This window comes from Amblyraja radiata, chromosome 3 (assembly GCF_010909765.2).
Source record: "Amblyraja radiata isolate CabotCenter1 chromosome 3, sAmbRad1.1.pri, whole genome shotgun sequence".
In the NCBI taxonomy this organism is placed as follows: domain Eukaryota; kingdom Metazoa; phylum Chordata; class Chondrichthyes; order Rajiformes; family Rajidae; genus Amblyraja; species Amblyraja radiata.
This window is the reverse complement of record NC_045958.1, coordinates 112131974-112154521: the sequence shown is the minus strand read 5'-3', so window position 1 is coordinate 112154521 and position 22548 is coordinate 112131974. Positions and strand designations below refer to the sequence as shown.

At 44.2% G+C, this 22548-nt stretch overlaps 1 protein-coding gene across 1 annotated transcript in view; it reads right to left on the bottom strand.

Annotated features, from left to right (window-relative positions):
- Positions 1–22548, bottom strand: part of arsb (arylsulfatase B) — a 91022-nt gene extending 68474 nt beyond the window's left edge. Inside the window, exons 1-3 of the mRNA XM_033018600.1 lie at positions 22236–22548; positions 5741–5927; positions 762–952 (exon numbers count right to left, since the gene is read on the bottom strand). Coding sequence (XP_032874491.1) covers positions 762–952; positions 5741–5927; positions 22236–22493 — 636 coding nt within the window. The 5' untranslated portion in view covers positions 22494–22548. The remainder of the gene's footprint in view (positions 1–761; positions 953–5740; positions 5928–22235) is intronic.

The window sequence follows — 22548 nt, the reverse complement described above, 5'->3', positions numbered from 1 at the left end:
CTCCGGTGTCGGGACTGATCGGAACACTCCATGGCATGGAGCTCCCGAGTCGGCCTCTTCTTACCAGAGACCGCAGCTTCATGGTGTTAAAGTCCACAGGCCCAGCGGTCGGAGCACTTTCGCTGGCGTTCCTCGGCAAAGGATCGCCCGCTCCGCAATGGTAAGTCCGCGCCGCACCCGCAGCTTGAAGCTCCGGGCCGGTCTCCAGGAAAGGCCGCACCAGTCCACGTTGTAGACCGCAACGGGGGGAGGGGGGTGGAGATGGAGACACGGAGAAAAATCGCTTCTCCGTCGAGGTAAGTGACTGAAAATGTTTTTCCCCCGGTCGTTCACCCCCCCCCAACATAAAACATACAAGAAACATTAAAACATACATTTAAGACATACTTAAAATAATAATCCCTGTTCTTCCACCAGTCTTACAATCTCCGACTACATTCTATCTCTGAACCGCCCACCCCGACATCAGTCTGAAGAAGGGTTTTCGACCCAAAACGTCACCCATTCCTTCTCTCCAGAGATGCTGTCTGGCCCGCTGAGTTACTCCAACATTTTGTGTCTACTATGCTTTGGCAAGACAGCTGATGAAGTCTTGATTTCAGGGTCTGGGTTTGAAGTCAGGGCCTAATGAAGGCCTCGACCCGAAATGTCACCTATTCCTTTTCTCCAGAAATGCTGCCTGACCCACTGAGTTACTCCAGCGTTTTGTATCTATGCTTTGACAAAAAAGGCTTATTTAGTGTTCTATGTTGTGTACCTACCCGTGCTGGGTTATGCTTGGATAGAAGGTCGACGGCTCTCTGTGGAAACAAATGGCCCGAATATATGCCGGTGAACCCAGTGGCAACTTCCTCTCCATCTCGTAAGTCCAGTGCACAGCGAGTGATGTTTAATGGTGCAATGTGATAACACCGCTCGTGTGTATAATAATTCTCACTGCCCAACAGGTAACCTGAAATGTTAAAGAAGTAACAAAGAAAATGACAGCACATTAGATTCCTGTGTCGAGTGTTTAATTGTCAGATGCACCAACTGCAGGACCATGATATTCTTACTTGCAGCAGCATATCATGCCTAAAAACACAGTACACGTAGATAATATATAACAAAATTAAATAAATTAATGACCACAATACAAGTGCAACAAAAAAAAGGTCCTTGGTGCAACCAAAAACAGTCCATAGAAGTTCACAGTTGAGGAAAATGTTGTGCAGTGTTCAAGAGGTGTTGGGAAGAAACTCTTTATGAATCTTTTGGCCAGTTTTTGGACTCCTATGCCTTCTTCCCGATGGAAGGGGTGAAATAAGAGAGTGGTTACTGTGGTGTGGGTCTCTGAAGATATTTAATTGATCAAAATGTCTTTGATTTATCAAAAGTTCCAAAAAGGATAACACACTATATTTGACAGTTCCATCAAAGATAAACAGATTTTACATCGATAGAATGAAAGATTACAAACGTGGCACAGTGACGCAGCGGTAGAGTTGCTGCCTTACAACTCCAGAGACCCGGGTTCAATCCTGACTACGGGTGCTGTCTGTACAGAGTTTGTATGTTCTCCCTGTGACCACGTGAGTTTTCTCTGGGTGCTTCGGTCTCCTCTCACACTCCAAAGACGTACAGATTTGTAGGTTAGCTGGCTTTGGGGAAAATTGTAAATTGCCTCTAGTATATAGGATAGTGCTAGTGCACAAGGTTCGCTGGTCGGTGGTCTGAAGGGCCCGTTTCCGCATTGTAACTCTAAACGACACTACAATTTTTGCAGTAACTGGCCAGAAAATTTAGGAAAAAAATAAAAATCTGCAGAGAGCCAGGTGGAGGTTTGGTGGCATCCGAGTTAATTAAATCATTAGAGGATTCATGTGTGAGTTATAGAGAAGAAAGGGGCAGTAAAGTGGGTAACCCTTTTGAAGCTCACCAGGCTGAAAGACCTCATTGTGCACTATATGGTCCAGTGAATACACCACCCATTTCTACAGTGTGCTGCCTCCAGCAATGTACAAGGGCTGAAAGAATAACTAGCATAAACCGCAGTACAAGAGGAAAAACATTAGTTGCAGTCCCTGCCCTGTGTCATGTCCGCTAATCTTAGCCACAGGGACTTCCATGACACCCAAGGTGAAAGGCAGAAAGTTCAGGTGATAGCGCGGGAAAGGGGTGGGGGATAGAAAAACGAGGGTGGAAAGATAACATTCACAAATTGCCCCACTGTCTACGAAAGAATTCATGAATGTGGGTAACTGATGATAGCAAGACTGAGTGAAACCGAACCGTTGCCTTGGTTACACCAAATGTAACATGTAGATATTCTATGTATAGGTAGGAACTGCAGATGCTGGGTAACATCGAAGATAGACACAAAATGCTGGAGTAACTCAGCGGGTCAGGCAGCATCTCTGGAGAAAAGGGAATAGGGGATGATTCGAGTTGAGATCATATTTCAGACCTGCATGAAGGGTAAACAAAATGTTTAAAAACTCACAACAGCACACTGAACCTGCTATCCAAAGGTAAATGGGTAGAGACTTGTTAGCCAAGTCAGAAGAGCCTGTTTCTTTGAGGAAAAACTAAAGCAAGATTCCTGATAAATTTTGAGAATTAGATTTCTAACATGGGCTTTAGACAACAGACAATAGACAATAGGTGCAGGAGTAGGCCATTCGGCCCTTCGAGCCAGCACCACCATTCAATGTGTTGTACAGAGCCCTAGTGAGACCACACCTGGAGTATTGTGTGCAGTTTTGGTCCCCTAATTTGAGGAAGGACATTCTTGCTATTGAGGGAGTGCAGCGTAGGTTTACAAGGTTAATTCCCGGGATGGCGGGACTGTCATATGCTGAGAGAATGGAGCAGCTGGGCTTGTACACCCTGGAGTTTAGAAGGATGAGAGGATATCTCATTGAAACATATAAGATTGTTAAGGGCTTGGACACGCTAGAGGCAGGAAACATGGTCCCGATGTTGGGGAGTCCAGAACCAGGGGCCACAGTTTAAGAATAAGGAGTAAGCCATTTAGAACGGAGACGAGGAAACACTTTTTCTCACAGAGAGTGGTAAGTCTGTGGAATTCTCTGCCTCAGAGGGCAGTGGAGGCAGGTTCTCTGGATGCTTTCAAGAGAGAGCTAGATAGGGCTCTTAAAAATAGCAGAGTCAGGGGATATGGGGAGAAGGCAGGAACGGGGTACTGATTGGGGATGATCAGCCATGATCACATTGAATGGCGGTGCTGGCTCAAAGGGCTTAATGGCCTATTCCTGCACCTATTGTCTCTTGATCATGGGTATTGTGGGCTAAAGGGACTGGTTTCCAGAGGGCAAGTATGGACATTGTGGGCCAAATGGATTCTTGGGGTGGCAGCTCAGTCACTCAAGCCTGATGTGCTGGCAGCTCACTCACGGCTGGTGGGCTAGCAGTTGACTCACGGCTATTCCTTGAAATTCCATTTCAAGCAGGGTGCAAGGCAACCAAATTCAAGTGCAGTTTCCGACCACTTCAAGCAGGGTGCAAGGCCACCGAATTTAAGTGCGGTTTCCTACCACTTCAAGCAGGGTGCAAGGCCACCAAACTCAAGTGCAGTTTCATGCCACTTCAAGCAGGATGCAATGCCACCAAATTCACGTGCATTTTCATGCCACTTCAAGCAGGGTGCAAGGCCCACCAAATTCAAGTGCAGTTTCATGCCACCAAGCAGGTTGCAAGGCCACCAAATGCTAGTGCTGTTTCATGCCATTTCAAGCAGGGTGCAAGGCCACCTAATTCAAGTGCAATTTCATACCACTTCAAGCAGGGTGCAAGACAACCAAATTGAAGTGCAGTTTCATAGCATTTCAAGCAGGGTGCAAGGCCACCAAATTCAAGTGCAGTTTCATACCATTTCACGCAGGGTGCCAGGCCACTACATTCAAATGCAGTTTCATACCATTTCAAGCAGGGTGAAACCACCCTAAAACCACTATAAAACCACACAAAACACCACATCAACACCACACTCACAGTTCAGTAAACATTCAGTGTGTTCAGTTGATTCACAGCTCAGACAGTCGTGACCTCTCCCTCCCCCATCTTGCAGAGACTGAGCCACACCCACGCTTCCAGGTTTTATAATCCATCCTCCTCCAACCAGAAGGGGCGTGGCCTTCATGGCGTGATTGACAGGAGAGAGATTCTCAACATTTTTTTACACACTAATAACACTTTTATTTTTCATTGATGGGAAGAATCCTCTGCACCTGATGAGCGTCGGGGGACTGAGTAAGATGGCCAAAAATCACAACCGTAAGTGGTAGCGATTTATCTAAAATCAATATACAGTACAAACAGGAAGTTGTCAAGTTTCCACCAACAACCATTTTTGCAGTGCAGCATTTCAAAGCAGTTACCACCAACAACAACAACAACCATTTTTGCAGTGCAGCATTTCAAAGCAGTTACCACCACCAACAAACAACAGCATTTCAAAGCAACCACATTTTCATTTTCAAACCACATTAAGGGCACTCACAGTTGAGTTGACATGTGTTCAGTGTTATTCACAGCTCAGAGAGACGTGACCCTCTCGTTCCCTCCATCTTGCAGAGACTGAGTGAGACGCAACACTTCCAGGTTTTATAGTCCCTCCCCCCTGCAGGGGCAACAGAGAGAATCTCAACATTTTTAAAACATTAATAACTCTTTGATTTTTCATCGATGGGAAAAATCCTCTTGTCCTGCGCAGCCGAGGGGGACTCTGAGTAAGATGGCCAAAAATCACACCCGAAAGTGGCAGCGTTTTTTCAAAAATCATGAAACAGAAAACAGGAAGTGTTCAAGATTTTACTTTTAGTAATATAGATGACATCAGATGGGGCCTTTGAGGCATATAATGCAAGCAAGATAGTGGTATTTAAGAGGCTTTTGGATAAACATATGGATATATGTAGAGATATAGCATGGAAACAGACCGTTTGCAACACTGAGCTCATGCTGACCTTCGATCACCCGTTCACACTAGTTCTGTTATCCCAGTTTTGCTTCCCATGCCCTAGATGCAATTGCAGAGGCTAATTAACTTACAACCCTGCACACCTTTGGGATGTGGGAGAAAACTAGAGCACCCGGAGGAAACCCACATGGTCACAGGAAGAATGTGCAAACTCCAAACAGACAAAATGTCAGGATTGAACTCAGGTCTCTGGGACTGCAAGGTAGCAACTCTACGGCTGCGCCACTGTGCAGTGAATGGAGGGATCTGGATCACATGCAGGCAGTGGAGGACATCATGTTCAGCACAAACATTGTGGGCTGAAAGGCCTTTTCTTGTGCTGTACTGCCTTTATGTTTCATGTCACTTCTTGATAGCCACATCATGGCAAAAGATGCATTTGCAATGATATAAAACTGAACCAATTTCACTCATAAAGTAATGAAAGCGGCAGTAATGAATGGTAGATTTGCTGCCTCATTACGCCATAGACCCGGGTTCGATCCCGTCTATGGGTGCTGTGGGTACAGTTTCTTTGTTCTCCCTGTGACTGCGTTGGTTTTTTCCCGGATGCTCCGGATTCCTCCCATACTGCAAAGACGTGCAGATTTGTAGGTTAATTGAGTTGTGTAAATTAAAGCCTGGTGTTTAGGATAGAACTAGTGTACAGCTGATGACTGGTCAGTGGGCCGATGGAGCTGTTAACATAGTGTACCTCTAATTTAAGCTTAAAGAGTGTAAATTCAATTAAATGGCAATGAACCAAAAGAAGGTAGTTACCAAAGTAGGAATCAAATCCTCTTCGTGTCGGGAGGCATTCTTTCTTGTACATGCCAAGGTGCCATTTGCCCACCATGTGAGTGCTGTAACCAGCCTCCTTGAGCAGCTGAGGCAGCAGCTTTTCATCCAGCGGGAGACAGTGTGGTTGACAGGGCCAGATGATCTCATGCTGGAAACCTGTGTGAATCTGAAGAGAAATCAAGAATAACCAAGCAGTCGGTGGCTTTCTGCAGAAACAGTTGCCATGCAACAAATGACAGTAATAAACCATTATTAACACTTTGGAAGTATTTGTTGGCATGCGATCTGCATCCATGGGGATTCCTGCTCCAAGCTTCACCGATTCATCCAGAGTAGGGGATAATCAAGAACCAGAGGACACAGGTTTAATGTGGGAGGGGAAAGATTTAATGGGAACCGAGGAGCAACTTTTTCCACACAGATGGTGGTGGGTATAAGGAACGAGCTGCCAGAGATGGTAGGTGAGGCAGGTACAATCGCAACATTTAAAAGACACCTGGACAGTTACACGGGCTCAGAGGCATGGACATATCATGCCTTATGCCCTTGTCCCACTTAGGCGATTTTTTAGGCGACTGCAGGCGACTAGGCTGCCGCCACATGGTCGCCGGGGTGTCGCCTGTATGGTCGTGAGTAGTCTCCTCAGTCGCCCAAAGAATCGTAGTGTTTTTCTGGTCACTGCTGGATTTTGAAATGTTTAAAACTTTTCGGAGACAGTCGGCGAGTTGGCTTGAGGCCAATGAGCGTAGCTTGACTTCTCCTGACGTAGGTGCTGTCGTAGGTTGTCGCCAGGGGCTCACCGGTGAATTCCATTGCCGAATACCTACGTCAACTGGCTGAATTGTCTTACCTTGTTGTAGCTTGTCACGGGTGGACGTAGGTTGTCATAGGTGTGGTCATAGGTGGACTTCCTAATGGGTCACCAGTTGTCGGTAGCTTACCGTAGCTGGACGTCAACTAGGAGGTAGACTGCTACAACTAAGACAGGCGGCAGCAGTCGCCGAAAAAAATCGCCTGGTGGGACTGGTCCACTAGGGTTTTATACTCTCAATCATACATTTAAACAGCATGGATAGGAAAGGTTTACATGGATAGGAAAAGTTTAGAGCAGTGGTTCTTAACCTTTTTGGCATAAGTACATGCATACGCGAACAAAATACTGTATGTGGTATGTACCTTTGTTGGGTTCCTAAAAATGGGCTCAACAAATGGATATGTTATTTATGACCACTTCATGTCCCCCGGTAAAGCCCCAAACAACTTCCTGACCCCCAGGTTAAGAACCACTGGTTTAGAGGGATATGGGCCAAACGCGGCAGGTGGGATCAGTGCATATGGAATCAGTGCATATGGACCATCTTGGTCGGCATGGACGAGTTGGGCCGAAGGGCTAGTTTCTGTGCTGTATGACTAGGATGGAACATCTTAAATCCGAGAATAATAATTGAAGTTTTAGGCAAATGTACAAACAAAGATAAGAAAGGCAACGTGACTTAGATACAACTCATGAAGACCAAAATCTAGGGAATCACAAAGATACTGTTTGGACAATAAAAAGTAAAAATATATTATTCAGTTTCTTCCAAACCGTTACTCAGTTACTTAAGCAAAAACTATACCATAGTTCTGTCTTCCTCCGAATGAGCCAAGAACAAGCTTCCAACCCCATGGTCTAGTCATCACCAAGCCCAAATCATATTATGTGCCCAATACTCCAGAATCGCTTGTCGTATTTCATCTGCTGGAGTCATCTCTATAGATGACTCTGCTGGGTGCCCGTCTCCTGTCACCTAAACTGTGCTTCGTAAAGCTCTGACCTGCTCTGAACTCCACCATATATATATATTTGTCTAGCTCATCCATTATTCTTGCCAATGCCAAACTCCTTTGACTCGGTGGCTCCAGCAGAAAATAATTTGATATACCCATTTCAGAACCTTCTTGGACCTTCATTATCCTTCAATTTTCTGAGTTGTGTATATATATACAAGTATATATAAATATTAAAAAGATGGGAAGGATCTGAAGATGAGTCCCAACCAAGAACGTCACCTATTCAATCACTCCATGTCTGAAGAAGCCACGATCCGAAACGTCATTTATTCCCCTTCTCCAGAGATGCTGACTGACCTGCTGAGTTACTCTAGCACTTTGTGTTTTGCTTAAGAGTGGCACCGTGGCGCAGCTGATAGCGCTGTTGCCTCATCGCACCAGAGACCCGAGCTTGATCCTGATGTTGGGTGATATCTGTGTGGAGTTTGCACCTTCTCCCTGTGACCGTGTGGATTTCTTCTGGGTACTCTCGTTTCCCCAATGACGTGTGGGTTTACAGGTCAATTGGCCACTGTAAATTGCCCCCAGTGTGTATGGAGTGGATGAGAAAGCGGAACAACAGAAATAGTATTACATTCAGCGTGGAATCAGTGGACTAAAGGGCCCGTTTCCATGTTGTATCTTTCCCTCAATAAATAAATTCCAGCATCTACAGATCTTTGTGGCCCATTTAAAAGAAAATGTATATATTTATAGTGCCCTCCCTAATGTTTGGGACAAAGACCCATCATTTATTTATTTGCCTCTGTACTCCACAATTTGAGATTTATAATAGAAAAAAATGCTTAAAGTGCACATTGTCAGATTTTATTACATTGTCATTGTCACATTGTCAGATTTTATTTCATACATTTTGGTTTCACCATGTAGAAATTACAACTGTGTTTATACATAGTCCCCACATTTCAGGGCACCATAATGTTTGGGACACATGGCTTCACAGGAGTCTGTAATTGCTCAGATGTGTTTAATTGCCTTTTTAATGCAGGTATAAGAGAGCTCTCAGCACCTAGTCATTCCACCAGTCTTTCCATCATCTTTGGAAACATTTATTGCTGTTTATCAACGTGAGGACCAAAGTTGTGCCACTGAAAGTCAAAGAAGCCATTATGAGACTGAGAAACAAGAATAAAACTGTTAGAGACATCAGCCAAGCCTTAGGCTTACTAAAATCAACTGTTTGGAACATCATTAAGAAGAAAGAGGGCACTGGTGAGCTTACTAATAGCAAAGAGACTGAGCAATCACAGTTCTGGAAAAAGGTCTTGTGGACAGATGAGACGCAGATTAACTTATATCAGAGTGATGGCAAGAGGAAAGTATGGAGGAGAGAAGGAACTGCCCAAGATCCAAAGCATACCACCTCATCTGTGAAACACAGTGGTGGGGGTGTTATGGCCTGGGCATGTATGGCTGCTGAAAGTACTGGCTCACTTATCTTGATTGATGATACAACTGCTGATGGTAGTAGCGGAATTAATTTTGAAGTGTATAGACACATCGTATCTGCTCAAGTTCAAACAAATGCCTCAAAACATTGGCCGGCGGTTCATTCTACAGCAAGACAATGATTCCAAACATACTGCTAAAGCAACAAAGGAGTTTTTCAAAGCTAAAAAATAGTCAATTCTTGAGTGGCCAAGTCAATCACCTGATCTGAACTCAATTGAGCATGCTTTTTACATGCTGAAGAGAAAACTAAAGGAGACTAGCTGCCAAAACAAGCATAAGCTGAAGATAGCTGCAATACAGGCCTGGCAGAGCGTCATCAGAGAAGACACCCAGCAACTGATGATGTCCATGAATCGCAGACTTCAAGCAGTCATTGCATGCAAAGAATATGCAACAAAATACTAAACATGACTACTTTCATTTACATAACTTTGCTGTGTCCCAAACAGTATGGTGCCCTGAAATGGGGGAACTATGTATAAACACTGCTGTAATTTCTACATGCTGAAACCAAAATGTATAAAAATGGCCTTTATTAAAATCTGATAATGTGCACTTTAACCACATGTGATTTTTTTCTATTACAAATCTCAAATTGTGGAGTACAGAGGCAAATAAATAAATGATGGTTCTTTGTCCCAAACATGATGGAGGGCACTGTATGTCTAGGCTACACCCTGTAATTCTTGGTAAACTTTCCCCAATGTGTGATCCGAAGCACAGAGGTACCGTTTGGCACACAGTTCTAGCTTGTTGAAAAATCTCTGATTTAATACCACATCCCAGCCAGTTTCTCTCCCCGCACACACCACCACCACCACCCCTCCCCCGATAACTACGAATAAATGTTCTGCATCGTTAGTGTTCGTCAACATCTCTCCCACTGCTGTTATCAAACACTCGAGTCTACATTAAAGAGTCTACATTAACGTGTTTTGAGACTATTTAAATGCCTCAGAAATGAGCTGCTCAAAATGTGTAACACTCCAACGAAATTAAAAAATGGCAGTATTTTCACAATTTATTTTTTAACCAAGTTCCTTTTAAAAGGTACTTTTTCCTTGTTGAATCTGAAGACGGATTCAGACTCGAAAGGTCGCCTATCCATGTTCTCCAGGGATGTTGCTTGACCCGTTGAGTTACTCCATTTTGTGTCTTTCTTTGGCATAAACCAGCATCGGCAGTTTCTTGTTAATCATATTACCTTTTTGCAGGTCGTGTTGATGCTTTGTATCCCATTTAAATATTTTGCCTTGCCTGTCTGCCTCAAGACTATTTTCTTTTGGTGAATTATTTTACATTAAAGTTAACGAGTCAGGTCCCTGGCAATTTACTTTTTTTGTTATCTAACATATCTTGCAGTACGAAGGTCTTGATCCTACAATATTGTGCGTTCCTAGAGAGCATTTCTGTACATCGTACTTTCAGTAACCTCTCATGCAATCCACAGGAGACTGCATTAGCTGTTGGGGGTGAAGGAAACAAAACAAACAATGCTGCTGGCATAGTAAATGGTGTTAAAGGTGTACTGAATTAGGTACAGTTTCTGGCTGGTTGGAATTGACTGTTCTGAAACCTGAAAACCTCTGAAGAGTTGGGAAAGGTTGCAATTGAGTGCCTTCTACCGTGCAAACTGGTTTCTTTCTGTTCTATCAAGTTACTGCAAATGTTTTAATACTTCTTTGGAAGCAGCACACAGTAATTAAGTGATGGACCCATCACACTTTCAAACATAGCTTATGGGACACCTTAAAAAGTATAGCATTCCCACAGGCCTCCTCTGACTTCAATATGGCTGACTATCCTTTGACCATCCAGACCTCTTGCACTTCCCTTAAATTATTAAAAGCCTGTGCAAACCATAAACTCGTTAGACATAACTCAGAACAGGCACAAAAATGTGTTGACTATCACCACACAAAGGAATTGTTGTAAACATTACAAGAGGCCCCTTGAGACTGATAAGGATGATCCAACAGTGCCCCTTGATAAACCGCTCCGATAAGCAGACCAGAACTACAAGTAAGCAGCAGTTTACTTCCTGGCAATATCATTCCTGCAGCTATCTTTTCCAAATTTTACCTATTTACTCAATTTACCGTGTCAAATACCTAGAGCTCAGCAGGGTAAGGTACTGTAGAACACACCGCAAGAGATTTCTGATAAGATCGAGAGTCAAGAGTGTTTTATTGTCATATGTCCCAAACGGAACACTGAAATTCTTACTTGCAACAGCACAACTGAATATGTAGACATAGTACAGTACTCTGTAAATTATATAATTAATAAAAAAGTTCAGTAAATACACACATAAAATGTATGTATATATATACACACACACGCGCGCGCATATACATACATACATGGGCGACATAGCGATAGAGTTGCTGCCTTACAGTGCCAGAGACCCGGGTTTGACTCTGACAATGATGCTTATCTGTACAAAGTTTTTACGTTCTCCTCATGACCTGCGTGGGTATTCTCCGGGATATCTGTATTTTTCCCACACACCATAGACGTGTAGGCTAATTGGCTTGGTATAATTGTAAAATGTCCCAAGTATATAGGATCGTGTTAGTGTGTAAGGAATACTGGTCCGTGGGCTGAAGGGCCTGTTTCCACGCTGTATCTCTAAACTAAACATGCACATGAAACAAACAAACAATAATATTACAAAAACGACAAAACCAATGCACCCTAGTCTATGTAGCTTTGAGCTTATTTGGAGGTCGTAGTGTTTAATTGCCTGAAGGCTGTAGGGAAGAAGCTGTTCCTGAACCTGGATGTTACAATTTCAGGCTCCTATAGCATCATCAAGAGGACAGGAGTGATACAAGTGTGTGGCCAGGGTGGTGTGGGCCTCTGATGATGCTGGCTGCGTTTTAATGCATTCAGTGACTTAATCTGACACGAATATGGTTACAAGAATAGAGTTTTATTTACCCATAAATTTAATACAATTAAAAACAAAACTTACGGCACTGAAACAAATATTAAGTTACATTATCCATCACAACAATGAGAGCATTCACAGACCTTGAGATATAGGAGCAGAATTAGGCCACTCAGTCCCTCAAGTATACGCTGTCATTCGATCATTGCTGATCTGCTTTTGCCCCCTCAACGCCAATCTCCTGCCTTCTCCCTGACACTTTTGACACCCTTAATCAAAAATCTATCAATCTCCGCTTTAAAAATACCCAGTGTCTTGGTCTCCACAGCCTGCTGTAGCAATGAATTCCACAGATTCACCTCCCTCTGGCTAAAGAAATTCCTCCTCATCCCCATTCGAAAGGTTAGTCCGTTTATTCTGAGGCTGCACCCTCTGGTTTGCAACACTACCATTAAACATCCTCTCCACATTCACTCTATCAAGGTCTTTCAATATTCGGATCACCCCCCTCATCCTTCTAAACTCCAGCGAGTACAGGCCCAGTGCCGTCAAATGCTCATTTGTTGACCCCATCATACCCAAGATCATTCTCATAAACCTCCCCTGGACCCTCTCCAACGCCAGCACATCCTTCCTCAGATGTGGGGCCCAAAACTGTACACAATATTCCAAGTATGGTCTCATCAGTGCCTTATAAAGCCTCTTCATTACAAGCCAGCAGCAATGTTTACCTGGTTTGAGTTCAGCAAGTGTATCGTGCCCTACACCAGCCAGGACTTTTGTTGATCCTGCGGGAAATAAGCATGGTCGAGATCTTGCTCTCCCAAAAGCTCAATGTTGCTTTTGTTCCCAATCATTTAAAAAAACTCTTTCTACCGTAGAATTTGGAATTAAAAAAGCCAAGTAACGTGACATACACACTTGCCCCCATGGAACTTACAAGTATGCCCCCCTATCTTTTGTCGATTTCAAAAGGATGCTGGTTTCTTCAGTTGGCAGCCTGCATCTAACAACAATCCTTATCTTTGCTTTGATAGGAGCAACTATATTATCTCAGTTTGAAATTGAGACTACGTTTACATTTTTTTACCTTCAACATCTTTTTACCTTAGTTTAGTTTAGAGGTCCACTGTACCAATCAGCGATCCCCACACACTAACACTATCCTAACAAACCAGGGACAACCAGGGACAATTTACAATTTTACTAAGCCAATTAGCCGACAAACCTGTACGTCTTTGGAGCATAGGAGGAAACCGGAGCACCTGGAGAAAACCCATGCAGGTCACGGGGAGATCAACTCTGTAGACAGCACCCGTAGTTGGGATCGAACCAGAGTCACAGGCATGGTAAAGCAGCAACTCTACAGCTGCGCCACCGTGCCACATCTTTGTACCTTATCAAAAGAAAATAATTTTATGAAATTTGAATTTGTTGAGACTTAAAAAACAATTATCATATTACTAATTTATTTTAAGGTGCTCATGATAAAGAATGGGAACAAGGGCAGACAGATTCACAATGGCAATGACCTTCTTCTGCTTGTGTGATGGTGTCAGGATGGCAATTGGTAGAGATGCTTCCTAACAGCACCAGAGAACCGTGTTCAATCCTGACCCTGGGTGCTGTCTGTGCAAAGTTTGTACGTTCTCACTGAGACAGCATTCCGGGTGCTCCCGTTTCCTCCCACAACCCAAAGACGTGCGAGTTTGTATGTTAAATGGCTCCTGTAAATTTCCCCAAATCCATAGAGAGTGTGAAAGTGGGATAATATAGAACTAGTGTGATCTGGAGATTGATGGTCAGCATGGGCTCGGTGGGCTGAAGGGCCCGTCTTCCTGCTGTATCTCTAAACCCAGCCCTTAACATCAGCAAGTTGAAAGAGTTGGTTGTTGACCTAAGTAAGCGAGTGCATCTTCACTCGATTTGCATCTGGGAGAGTGGAAGTGTCATCAAGGATGTCTGCCACCCTGTCCATTCCCTTTTCTCTCTCCTTTCTTCTGGAAGATGATACAGGAGCTTGAAAGCCAAGACATCCAGATTTATGAACAGCCTACAGGGTGGAAACAGGCCCTTCGGCTCAACTTGCCCACACAGACCAACATGTCCCAGCTACACTAGTTCCACCTGCCAATGTTTGGCTCATATCCCTCCAAACATGTCCTATCCATGTATTTGTCTAACCGTTTCTTAAACATTTGAATACTACCTGCCACAACAACCTCCTCTTGCAGCTTGTTCCATACACCCACCACCCTTTGTGTGAAAATGTTACCCCTTAGATTCCTATTAAATCTTTCCCCCTTCACCTTAAACCCATCTCTTCTGGTTCTCGATTCCCCAACTCTGGGCAAGAGACTGCATCTACCCGATCTATTCCTCTCATGATTTTGTACACCTCTATAAGATCAGTCCTCATCTTCCTGCGCTCCAAGGAATAGCGACCCAGCCTGCTCAACCTCTCCCTACAGCTCAGACCCTCGAGTCCTGGCAACATCCTCGTAAATCTTCTCGGAACCCTTTCCAGTCTGGTTTATTATTGTCACATGTACCGAGATACAGCGAAAAGCTTTTTGTTTGCATTCTATTCAGTCAAAAGTACAATCAAGCCATCCACAGTGTACAAAGTTTTCCCAGTTATGTCAGACTCCTGCACCAACCACTTTTCATACCCTGCAGATGCAGCCATGTACTCTTACTCTTAACTTTATCCCATTCCATTATTACACCTTAATATTTTTGCAATATTCATCCAAATTCATGACTCTGTTGCACCATTCTGCTCTCCTTGACATTGTATTTATCATTACGGTATGTATACGGATTACTCTGCAAGCTTCCCATGAATAAAGAATTTCATCGCACCCATTCTTCCTACTCTTATTCTCTCGCTCATTCCCACCAACTCCATTCCCACTCTTACTCTCTCTCACATCCCCAGCAACTCCTCTTTGATTCTTTTGCCACCTACCTTCACAACAGGGTCATTTCTAGTCGCTAATTTATCTGCCAGCATGACTTATGGTTGTGGGAAGGAACCAGAGCACCCAGAGGAAACCAAAGGAATTATGTGTATACTCCACATGGACAGCACTGAGGTCAGGAGCAGCGTGAGCAGCCCTGGAGCAGTGAGGCAATGGTATTAACTGTCACATAGGTACCATTGTTGTCTTTTCATTTGTCATCAACTCCAATCTAGTTTAGATTCAAAACACTATGTTTAGATAGCATGCAAAACAAAGCTTTCCACTGTACCTTGGTACATATGGAAATAATAAACCAAAACTTACAGCATAGAAACAGACTCTTCAATCCACTGAGTCTAAACCATTGATCACTCATTCACACTAGTTCTATGTTTTCCCACATTCTCTACTACACATTAGAGGCCATTTTTATAGTTAAATTAACCTACAATCTTGCATATCTCTGGGATATGGAGGAAACCTATAACGTAAAAGGGAAAACATTCAAACTCTATGCGGGCAGCAGAAGTCAGGATTGAACCCATGGCTCTAGTGCTGTGAGAGAGCAGCACTACCAGCTGCGCCACTGTGCCATGCTAAATCCAACATCAATAATGTTTGCACCATTTGGTTCCTCGGTCACGGTGTCTGAGCTCCTGGAGCTATGGCTGTAATTTGAGAACGTGGTGCCTACTTGAAGTACAATACATTTTTTGTGGCCTTTACTTCATGCTACAGCTAACCTCAGAAAAGCACACAAAAATACATCCAATGCACTGTTGAACTGTGGAGTAGCAGCACCATCTAGTGGGAAGTATTTTTTTGTTAATCCTGCCATTGTTACAGAAAGAAAAGTTAGATCGCCCCATCTGGAATTAATTACACCACCACGTGCTATTAATGTAGCACGGGGATTTTCTTGGTCACTTGATAAAGAGAAATGGGGTTGATAGTGCAGAAATATAATAGAGAAGTAGAATCAAGGGACTGCAGATGCTGGTTTACCAGTGAATGACACAAAATGCTGGAGTTCTCAGCAGGTCAGGCAGCATCCCCAGAGAACAAGGAAAGGTGATGTTTCAGGTCAAGACCCTTCTTCAGACTGGAGAAGCATCCAAACCTGAAACGTCCCCTACCATATTCTCCTGGAATGCTGCATGACCTGCAGATTTACTCCAGCATTTGTCTTTACTATGTTATTGAGAATGATATTATAGAGAATGATATTATAGACAAAGGAAATAGTGATCGACTTCAGGAAGCAAAGCGGTACATGTACCCCAGTTTGCATTGACGGTGCTGAAATAGAGATGGTTGACAACCTCAAATTCCTAGGTGTCGATATCGCCACCAACTTCTCCTGCACCACTCATATTGATCAAGAAAGCACACCAGCTCCTCTACTTCCTTAAAAGGCTTAGGAAGTTTAGCATGTCCCCTACAACTCTCACCAGATGCACCATAGAAACCATTTTATCAGGATGCATCACAGCTTGAATTGGGAACAGCTCCATCCATAAACCACAAGAAATTGCAGCGTATTGTGGTGGACGTAGCCAAGGCCATCACACAAATCCAAACCCCCCTTATTTTAACTCCATTTATACATCACGTTCCCTGGGCCAGGCCAGCAGCATGATCAAGGATGAGTCGCACCCTGGTCGCTCCCTCTTTTCCCCTCTCCCATCAGGTAAAAGGTACAGAAGTGAGAAAATGCACACCACCAGATTCAGGGACAGTTTCTCCCAGCTGTCACAGGCCACTGAAACATCCTACCACAACCAGGGAGCAGTGCTGAACTACCATCTACCTCTTTGATGACCCTCGGATTATCCTTGATCTGATTTTGCTGGCGTTACCTTGCACTAAACGTTATTCCCTTATCGGGTTATGGATGATCAGCCATGATCACAATGAATGCTGGCTCGAAAGGCCAAATGGCCTCCTCCTGCACCTATTTTCTATGTTTTCAATGTATCTACACACTGTAAATTGATCGATTGTATTGTATTGTCTTTCTGCTGACGGATTGGCACACAACAGCAGCTTTTCACTGTACCTTGGTACATGTGACAATAAACTAAACTGAAACTGATGTGAAGCCCTCTGAACAGTTATCCTGTCTCACTCAAGACTGAAGACAATATTTTTATCCAGCACAATTTTCACTTCAAATTTATCAAACTCTATTATCAGTATTCTGAACAGTCCTTAAATAATCTAGGATGCTGTTTAATTCACCTCTCACTCATGACGGACATTGATCTACGGAATTGTTGCACTTCAATGCTGAGAACTATATTCTGCACTCTGTATCTTGCACTTTTCTCTACCAATTGTGCTCGAATTTAACTTGATTGTATTTTTCACTGTACCTTGGTACACGTGACAATAATAAACCCAAATCTAAATCCAAGGTCCAAAAGAGATTTACTATAATTCAAGCCCTCCAGGTCTGGAGGGCTTGAATTATAGCCAGAGGCTGGATAGTCAGGGTCTCTTTTTCTGAAGCATTGGAGGCTGAAGGCGACTTTAGAGGTTTATAAAATCATGAGAAGTAGTAAAGTATTGCCAAGCACAATCCCCGATTAGTACAAAGAGTACAGAAATAGTCTACTGAGACCACCCGCAAAAGTCACCAAGTTTGAGTGCCATTTTCAGTCTAGTCAGTCTACGTGCTCGGTCTTCTGGAGTGCCACCCAATTCCCGCAGCCAACCTGAGAAAGACCCCGGTTCATTCTCTGACCAGCCCTTTACGTCCTGGCTCTTACGTCCATCATAGCTGGCTCCCGCCATCCACATCTCTGGTTCTCGGCTTGGCCATTCCTGTCTTCAGGCCGTGCGGCCCATCGCTCCCTCTCACATCCTAAAGATGTGCGGGTTTGCAGGTTAATTGGACATTGACCCTAGTGTGTAGGGAGTGGATGAGTAAATGGGCTAACACAGAACTAGTGTGAACAGTGATCGATGGTCAGCATGGACTCGGTGGGCTGAAGGGCATGTTTCCATGTTGTATTTTTCAATTAAATAAATTGCTTCCTCCCTACAAACTGCAGCTTGTTGCAAGTCTACATTCTAAAGACCCAGTCACCCACAATTTAGTTTTAGTTTTTTGTTTTAGAGATACAGCACAGACACCGGCCCTTTGGCCCACCGAGTCAGTGCCGATCAGTGATCCCCACAAACTAACACAATCCTACACACATTAGGGACAATTTAACCAAAGTCAATTAACCCAATTAAACTGTAGTCCTTTGGAGTGTGGGAGGAAACCAGAGCACCCGGAGAAAACCCTAGCAGTCACAATCTCTGTACAGACACCATCTGTTTATCAGGATCAAATCTGGGTTTCTGGCGCAGTAAAGCACTCTACCGTTGCGCCACTGTACTGTCTCCCAACAGCTTCCAGTCCTTTAAGTACTCAACTTGTAAAATTTGTCAGCACAACGTTAAAATATATTTGTGCAAGAAGGAACTGCAGATACTGGCTTAAACCGAAGATAAGACACAAAAAGCTGGAGTAACTCAGCGGGACAGGCAGCATCTCTGGAGAGATGGAATGGGTGACGTTTCGAGTCGAGACCCTTCTTCAGACTGGTTAGGGATAAGGGAAACGAGAGCTATAGATGGTGATGTGGAGAGATAAAGAACAATGAATGAAAGATATGCAAAAAAGTAACGACAATAAAGGAAACAGGCCATTGGAAGCTGTTTGTAGGCTGAAGCCTTGTTTTTCCTTCTCTAGCTTCTTTGCCATGCCATGCTACAGAATTCTCAGTCCTACAACTGCAACTTTGAGAATTACCCCCCCCCCCCAACTTAATGTTCCTTTAACCGGTCAGTCCCCAAATCTGAAACTCTTTGCATTAACTTCTGCAAAATATTGCACAAACTGCTACACAATAAGTATTTCAAAATAACGAAATCCTACACCACATCATTATGTCATCAACATTCAATTGCCTTCTATCTCCAGGATACCTGTATACGCCTGGAAAAAGTGGATGTGGAGAGGATGTTTCCACTAGTGGGACTTTAGGACCAGAGGCCATAGTCTCAGAGTAAGGATGTACCTTTAGAAAGGAGATGAGGAAGAATTTATCTTGCCAGAGGGTGGTGTATCGTGGAACTCATTGCCACAGATGGCTATGAAGGCCACGTCAAGACAGAGATTGGCAGATTAGTCATTAGTACGATGTCAGGGGTTATGGGGAGAAGGCAGGAGAATGGAGTTGAGAGGGAGAGATAGATCAGCCATGTTTGAATGGCGGAGACCTGATGGACCGAATGGTCTAATTCTGTTCCTCTAATTTATGAACCCATTATTCCTTTTAATTTTCTCACTTTCAACATTTGAACTTTACCCTAATGAGGATGCAGGTTGCATTTTCCTCTCCTCCAGAATAATAGTAGGGCCTTAAATACATAATCACCTCAAGTCAAGGTTATTGTCATGTGGACAAGTACAGGTAGGTACAGGTATAATTAAATCTTGCTTGCAGCAGCATCTCAGGCCATTAGACCCAGACAACACACAAAAAAAGTATTATTGCTGCAAAATAAAAATAATAAAAACTGTCCAAAAAAAAAAGACATTAGTGCAAAACAATTAGAAAAAAGCAAGTCCATGTTAGTGCAAGATATGGTTCACAGTGTTCTGTAGCTGAGGTAGGACTAGGGTTGTGCAGGTCAGTGACAGGATCGGAAGGTTGTAGGAAAGTAGCTGTTCCTGAACCAGATGGAGTGTGACATGGTGGATGCTTCTGAGATGGTAGCAGCAAGAAGATGGCATTGTCTGGATGGTGGGGACCCTTGATGAAAGATGCCATATCCTTGAGGAAGCAACTCATGTTGATATTTTTAATGGTGGGGAGAACTTTACCTGTGATGGACCGGTCGGAATCCACCACTTTCTGCAACCTCTTGGGTTGGAGGTGCTATACAAGGACATGATGCATGTAGTCAGGATGCATTCAACAATGCATTTGCACAAGTTTATTTTTAAAGAGTATTTGGTGGCATGTCAAATCTCTTTATAATGTCCAAGAAAGTAGAGATGCTGGTCTTTATGATTCCATCCATGTATTGGGCCCAGGACACGTCAGCTAAGATACTAACGGCCGTTAATTTGAGGCTGCTATCTCTCTTCACCACCGACCCACCAACGAACGCTGGCACCTAGATTCCCAACTTTTTGGAAATCCTGCACCAACACTCCCAAGTCCCTTTGCACATCCGATTTCTGGATTCACTCGCCATTTAGAAAATAGTCTATGCCTTTATTCCAACTAACAAAATGCATGACTCCAAACTTTGCTACACTATATTCCATCTGCCACTTCGCTGCCCACTCTCCCTACCTGTCTGAGTCCTTCTGCAGAGTCCCTGCTTTCTCTACAATACCTGCCGTTCCACCTATTTTCGTATCATCCACAAACTTGGCCACAAAGCCTTCAATCCCCTTGTCCAAATCATTAATATACAATTATATTAATATATACATATTCAAATGATACACAACTCCAGGCAGAAGTATTTTCTCTGTATCCACTGTATCAAAACCTTCATAATGTTAAAATCCTCAGCCTTTTCAAGAAAATTGAGACAGAATTGGGTCATCGTTCCCTGACGTAGAACATAACAGCACATGAACAGGCCTATCAGCCCACATTGTTTGTGCTGAACATGATGCCAAATGAAACTGACCGCAACTGTACTTCATCCATATCCCTCAATTCCCTGCACTTCAGGGTTGCAAATCTGTGGAATTCAGTACCACAGAAGGCTGTGGAGGCCAAGACAGTGGATATCTCAAAGAAGAGATAGATAGTTTCTTGATTAGTACAAGTGTCAAGGGTTATGGGGAGAAGGCAGGAGAATGGGGTTAAGAGGGAAAGATAGATCAACCATGATTGAACAGCAGAGTAGACTTAGTTTAGTTTAGGGATAGAGCGCGGAAACAACTGGCCAGCGATCCCCGCACATTAACACTATCCTACACACACTAGGGACAATTTACACTTATATACCAAGCCAATTAACCTACAAACCTGTACACATTTGGAGCGTGGGAGGAAACCAAAGATCTCTGAGAAAACCTACACGGTCATGGGGAGAACGTGCAATCTCCGTACAGACAGCACCCGTAGTCGGGATCGAACCCGGGTCTCTGGCGTTGCAAGGACTGCAAGGCAGCAACTCTACCACTGCGCCACCGTGCCGTCCTGGGCCAAATGGCCTAATTCTGCTCCTATGGAGTTTCCATGTGCCCATCTAAAAGCCTCCTAATCACCACTAGCCCTGGCAATGCATTCCAGGCACCCACCACGCTCTGTGTAAAACCCTTGCCCCACACATCTCCTTTAAACTTTGCCCCTCTCACTGTACAGCTTTGTCTGTTAAGGTTGAACAGTTCCACTGTGGGAAGAAGGTTCTGACTGTCTACCCTATTTTGTGCCTCTCGTAGTTTTATATACTTCTATCAAGTCTCCCCTCGACCTCTAATGTACCAGGGAAAACAATCCAAGTTCATCCAATCTCCCCCTGTAGCTAAACCCTGTAATCCAAGCAACATTCTGATAAAGGTAGACACAAAATGCTGGAGAAACTCAGCAGGACAGGCAACATCTCTGGAGAGAAGGAATGGTGACATTTCGGGTCGAGACCCTTCTTCAGACTGATTCTCAAGGGTCTCGACCCGAAACGTCACCCATTCCTTCTCTCCAGAGATGCTGCCTGTCCCGCTGAGTTACTCCAGCATTTTGTGTCTACCTTCGACTTGAACCAGCATCTGCAGTTCTTTCCTAAGCATTCTGATAAACCTCCTCTACACCCTCTCCTAAGCCACATCTTTCATGCAATGGGACGACCAGAACTGCGCACAATAACCCCAAATAAATCTATGCAGCTGCAACATTATCCCTAACTCTTAGCACACCTGAAGCAACAGGTCATTTTGCTGCAGCCTATGCGTTTAAGTGCAAGTACTGTGTCAGTGGCTGCCGGGTGGCGGGTGCATGGAACGAGCTGCCGGAGGACGTAGTTGAGGCAGGGACTATCGCAACGTTTAAGAAACGATCAGACAGGTACATGGATAGAAATGTATAGGAAAGAACTGCAGATGCTGGTTTAAATCGAAAGTAGACACAAAATGCTGGAATAGATGCTGCCCGTTCCGCTGAGTTACTCCAGCGTTTTGCGTCCAGGTACATGGATAGGACAGGTTTAGAGGGATATGGTCCAAACGCCGGCAGGTGGGATTAGTGTATGTTGGAGAGAGTGGGATGGTTTGCACACAGTGTGACTCTAGTACTGTGAACACTGGCCCTACCTGGTACCTGCCGGTCAGGAGTTGGCTGCGGGACGGCGTGCACAGGGGCTGCACATAGTAGTTCTCCAGTCGGACCCCCTGGGCCGACAACTTGTCCAGCACCGGGGTCCGGATCACCGAGCCGTGGTAGCCGACGTCGTTCCAGCCGTAGTCATCGGCCAAAATGAAGACGATGTGGGGGGGCTGGGAGCCGCGGGCGGCGGAGAGCAGGAGATGAAAGCAAAGGAGCGGGATCGCCGGCTGCAGCCGCTTCATCATCGCCACCGGCTGTCAGTGAGCGCGGGCCCGCGCACAGCGTCCGGAACTCAGCGCG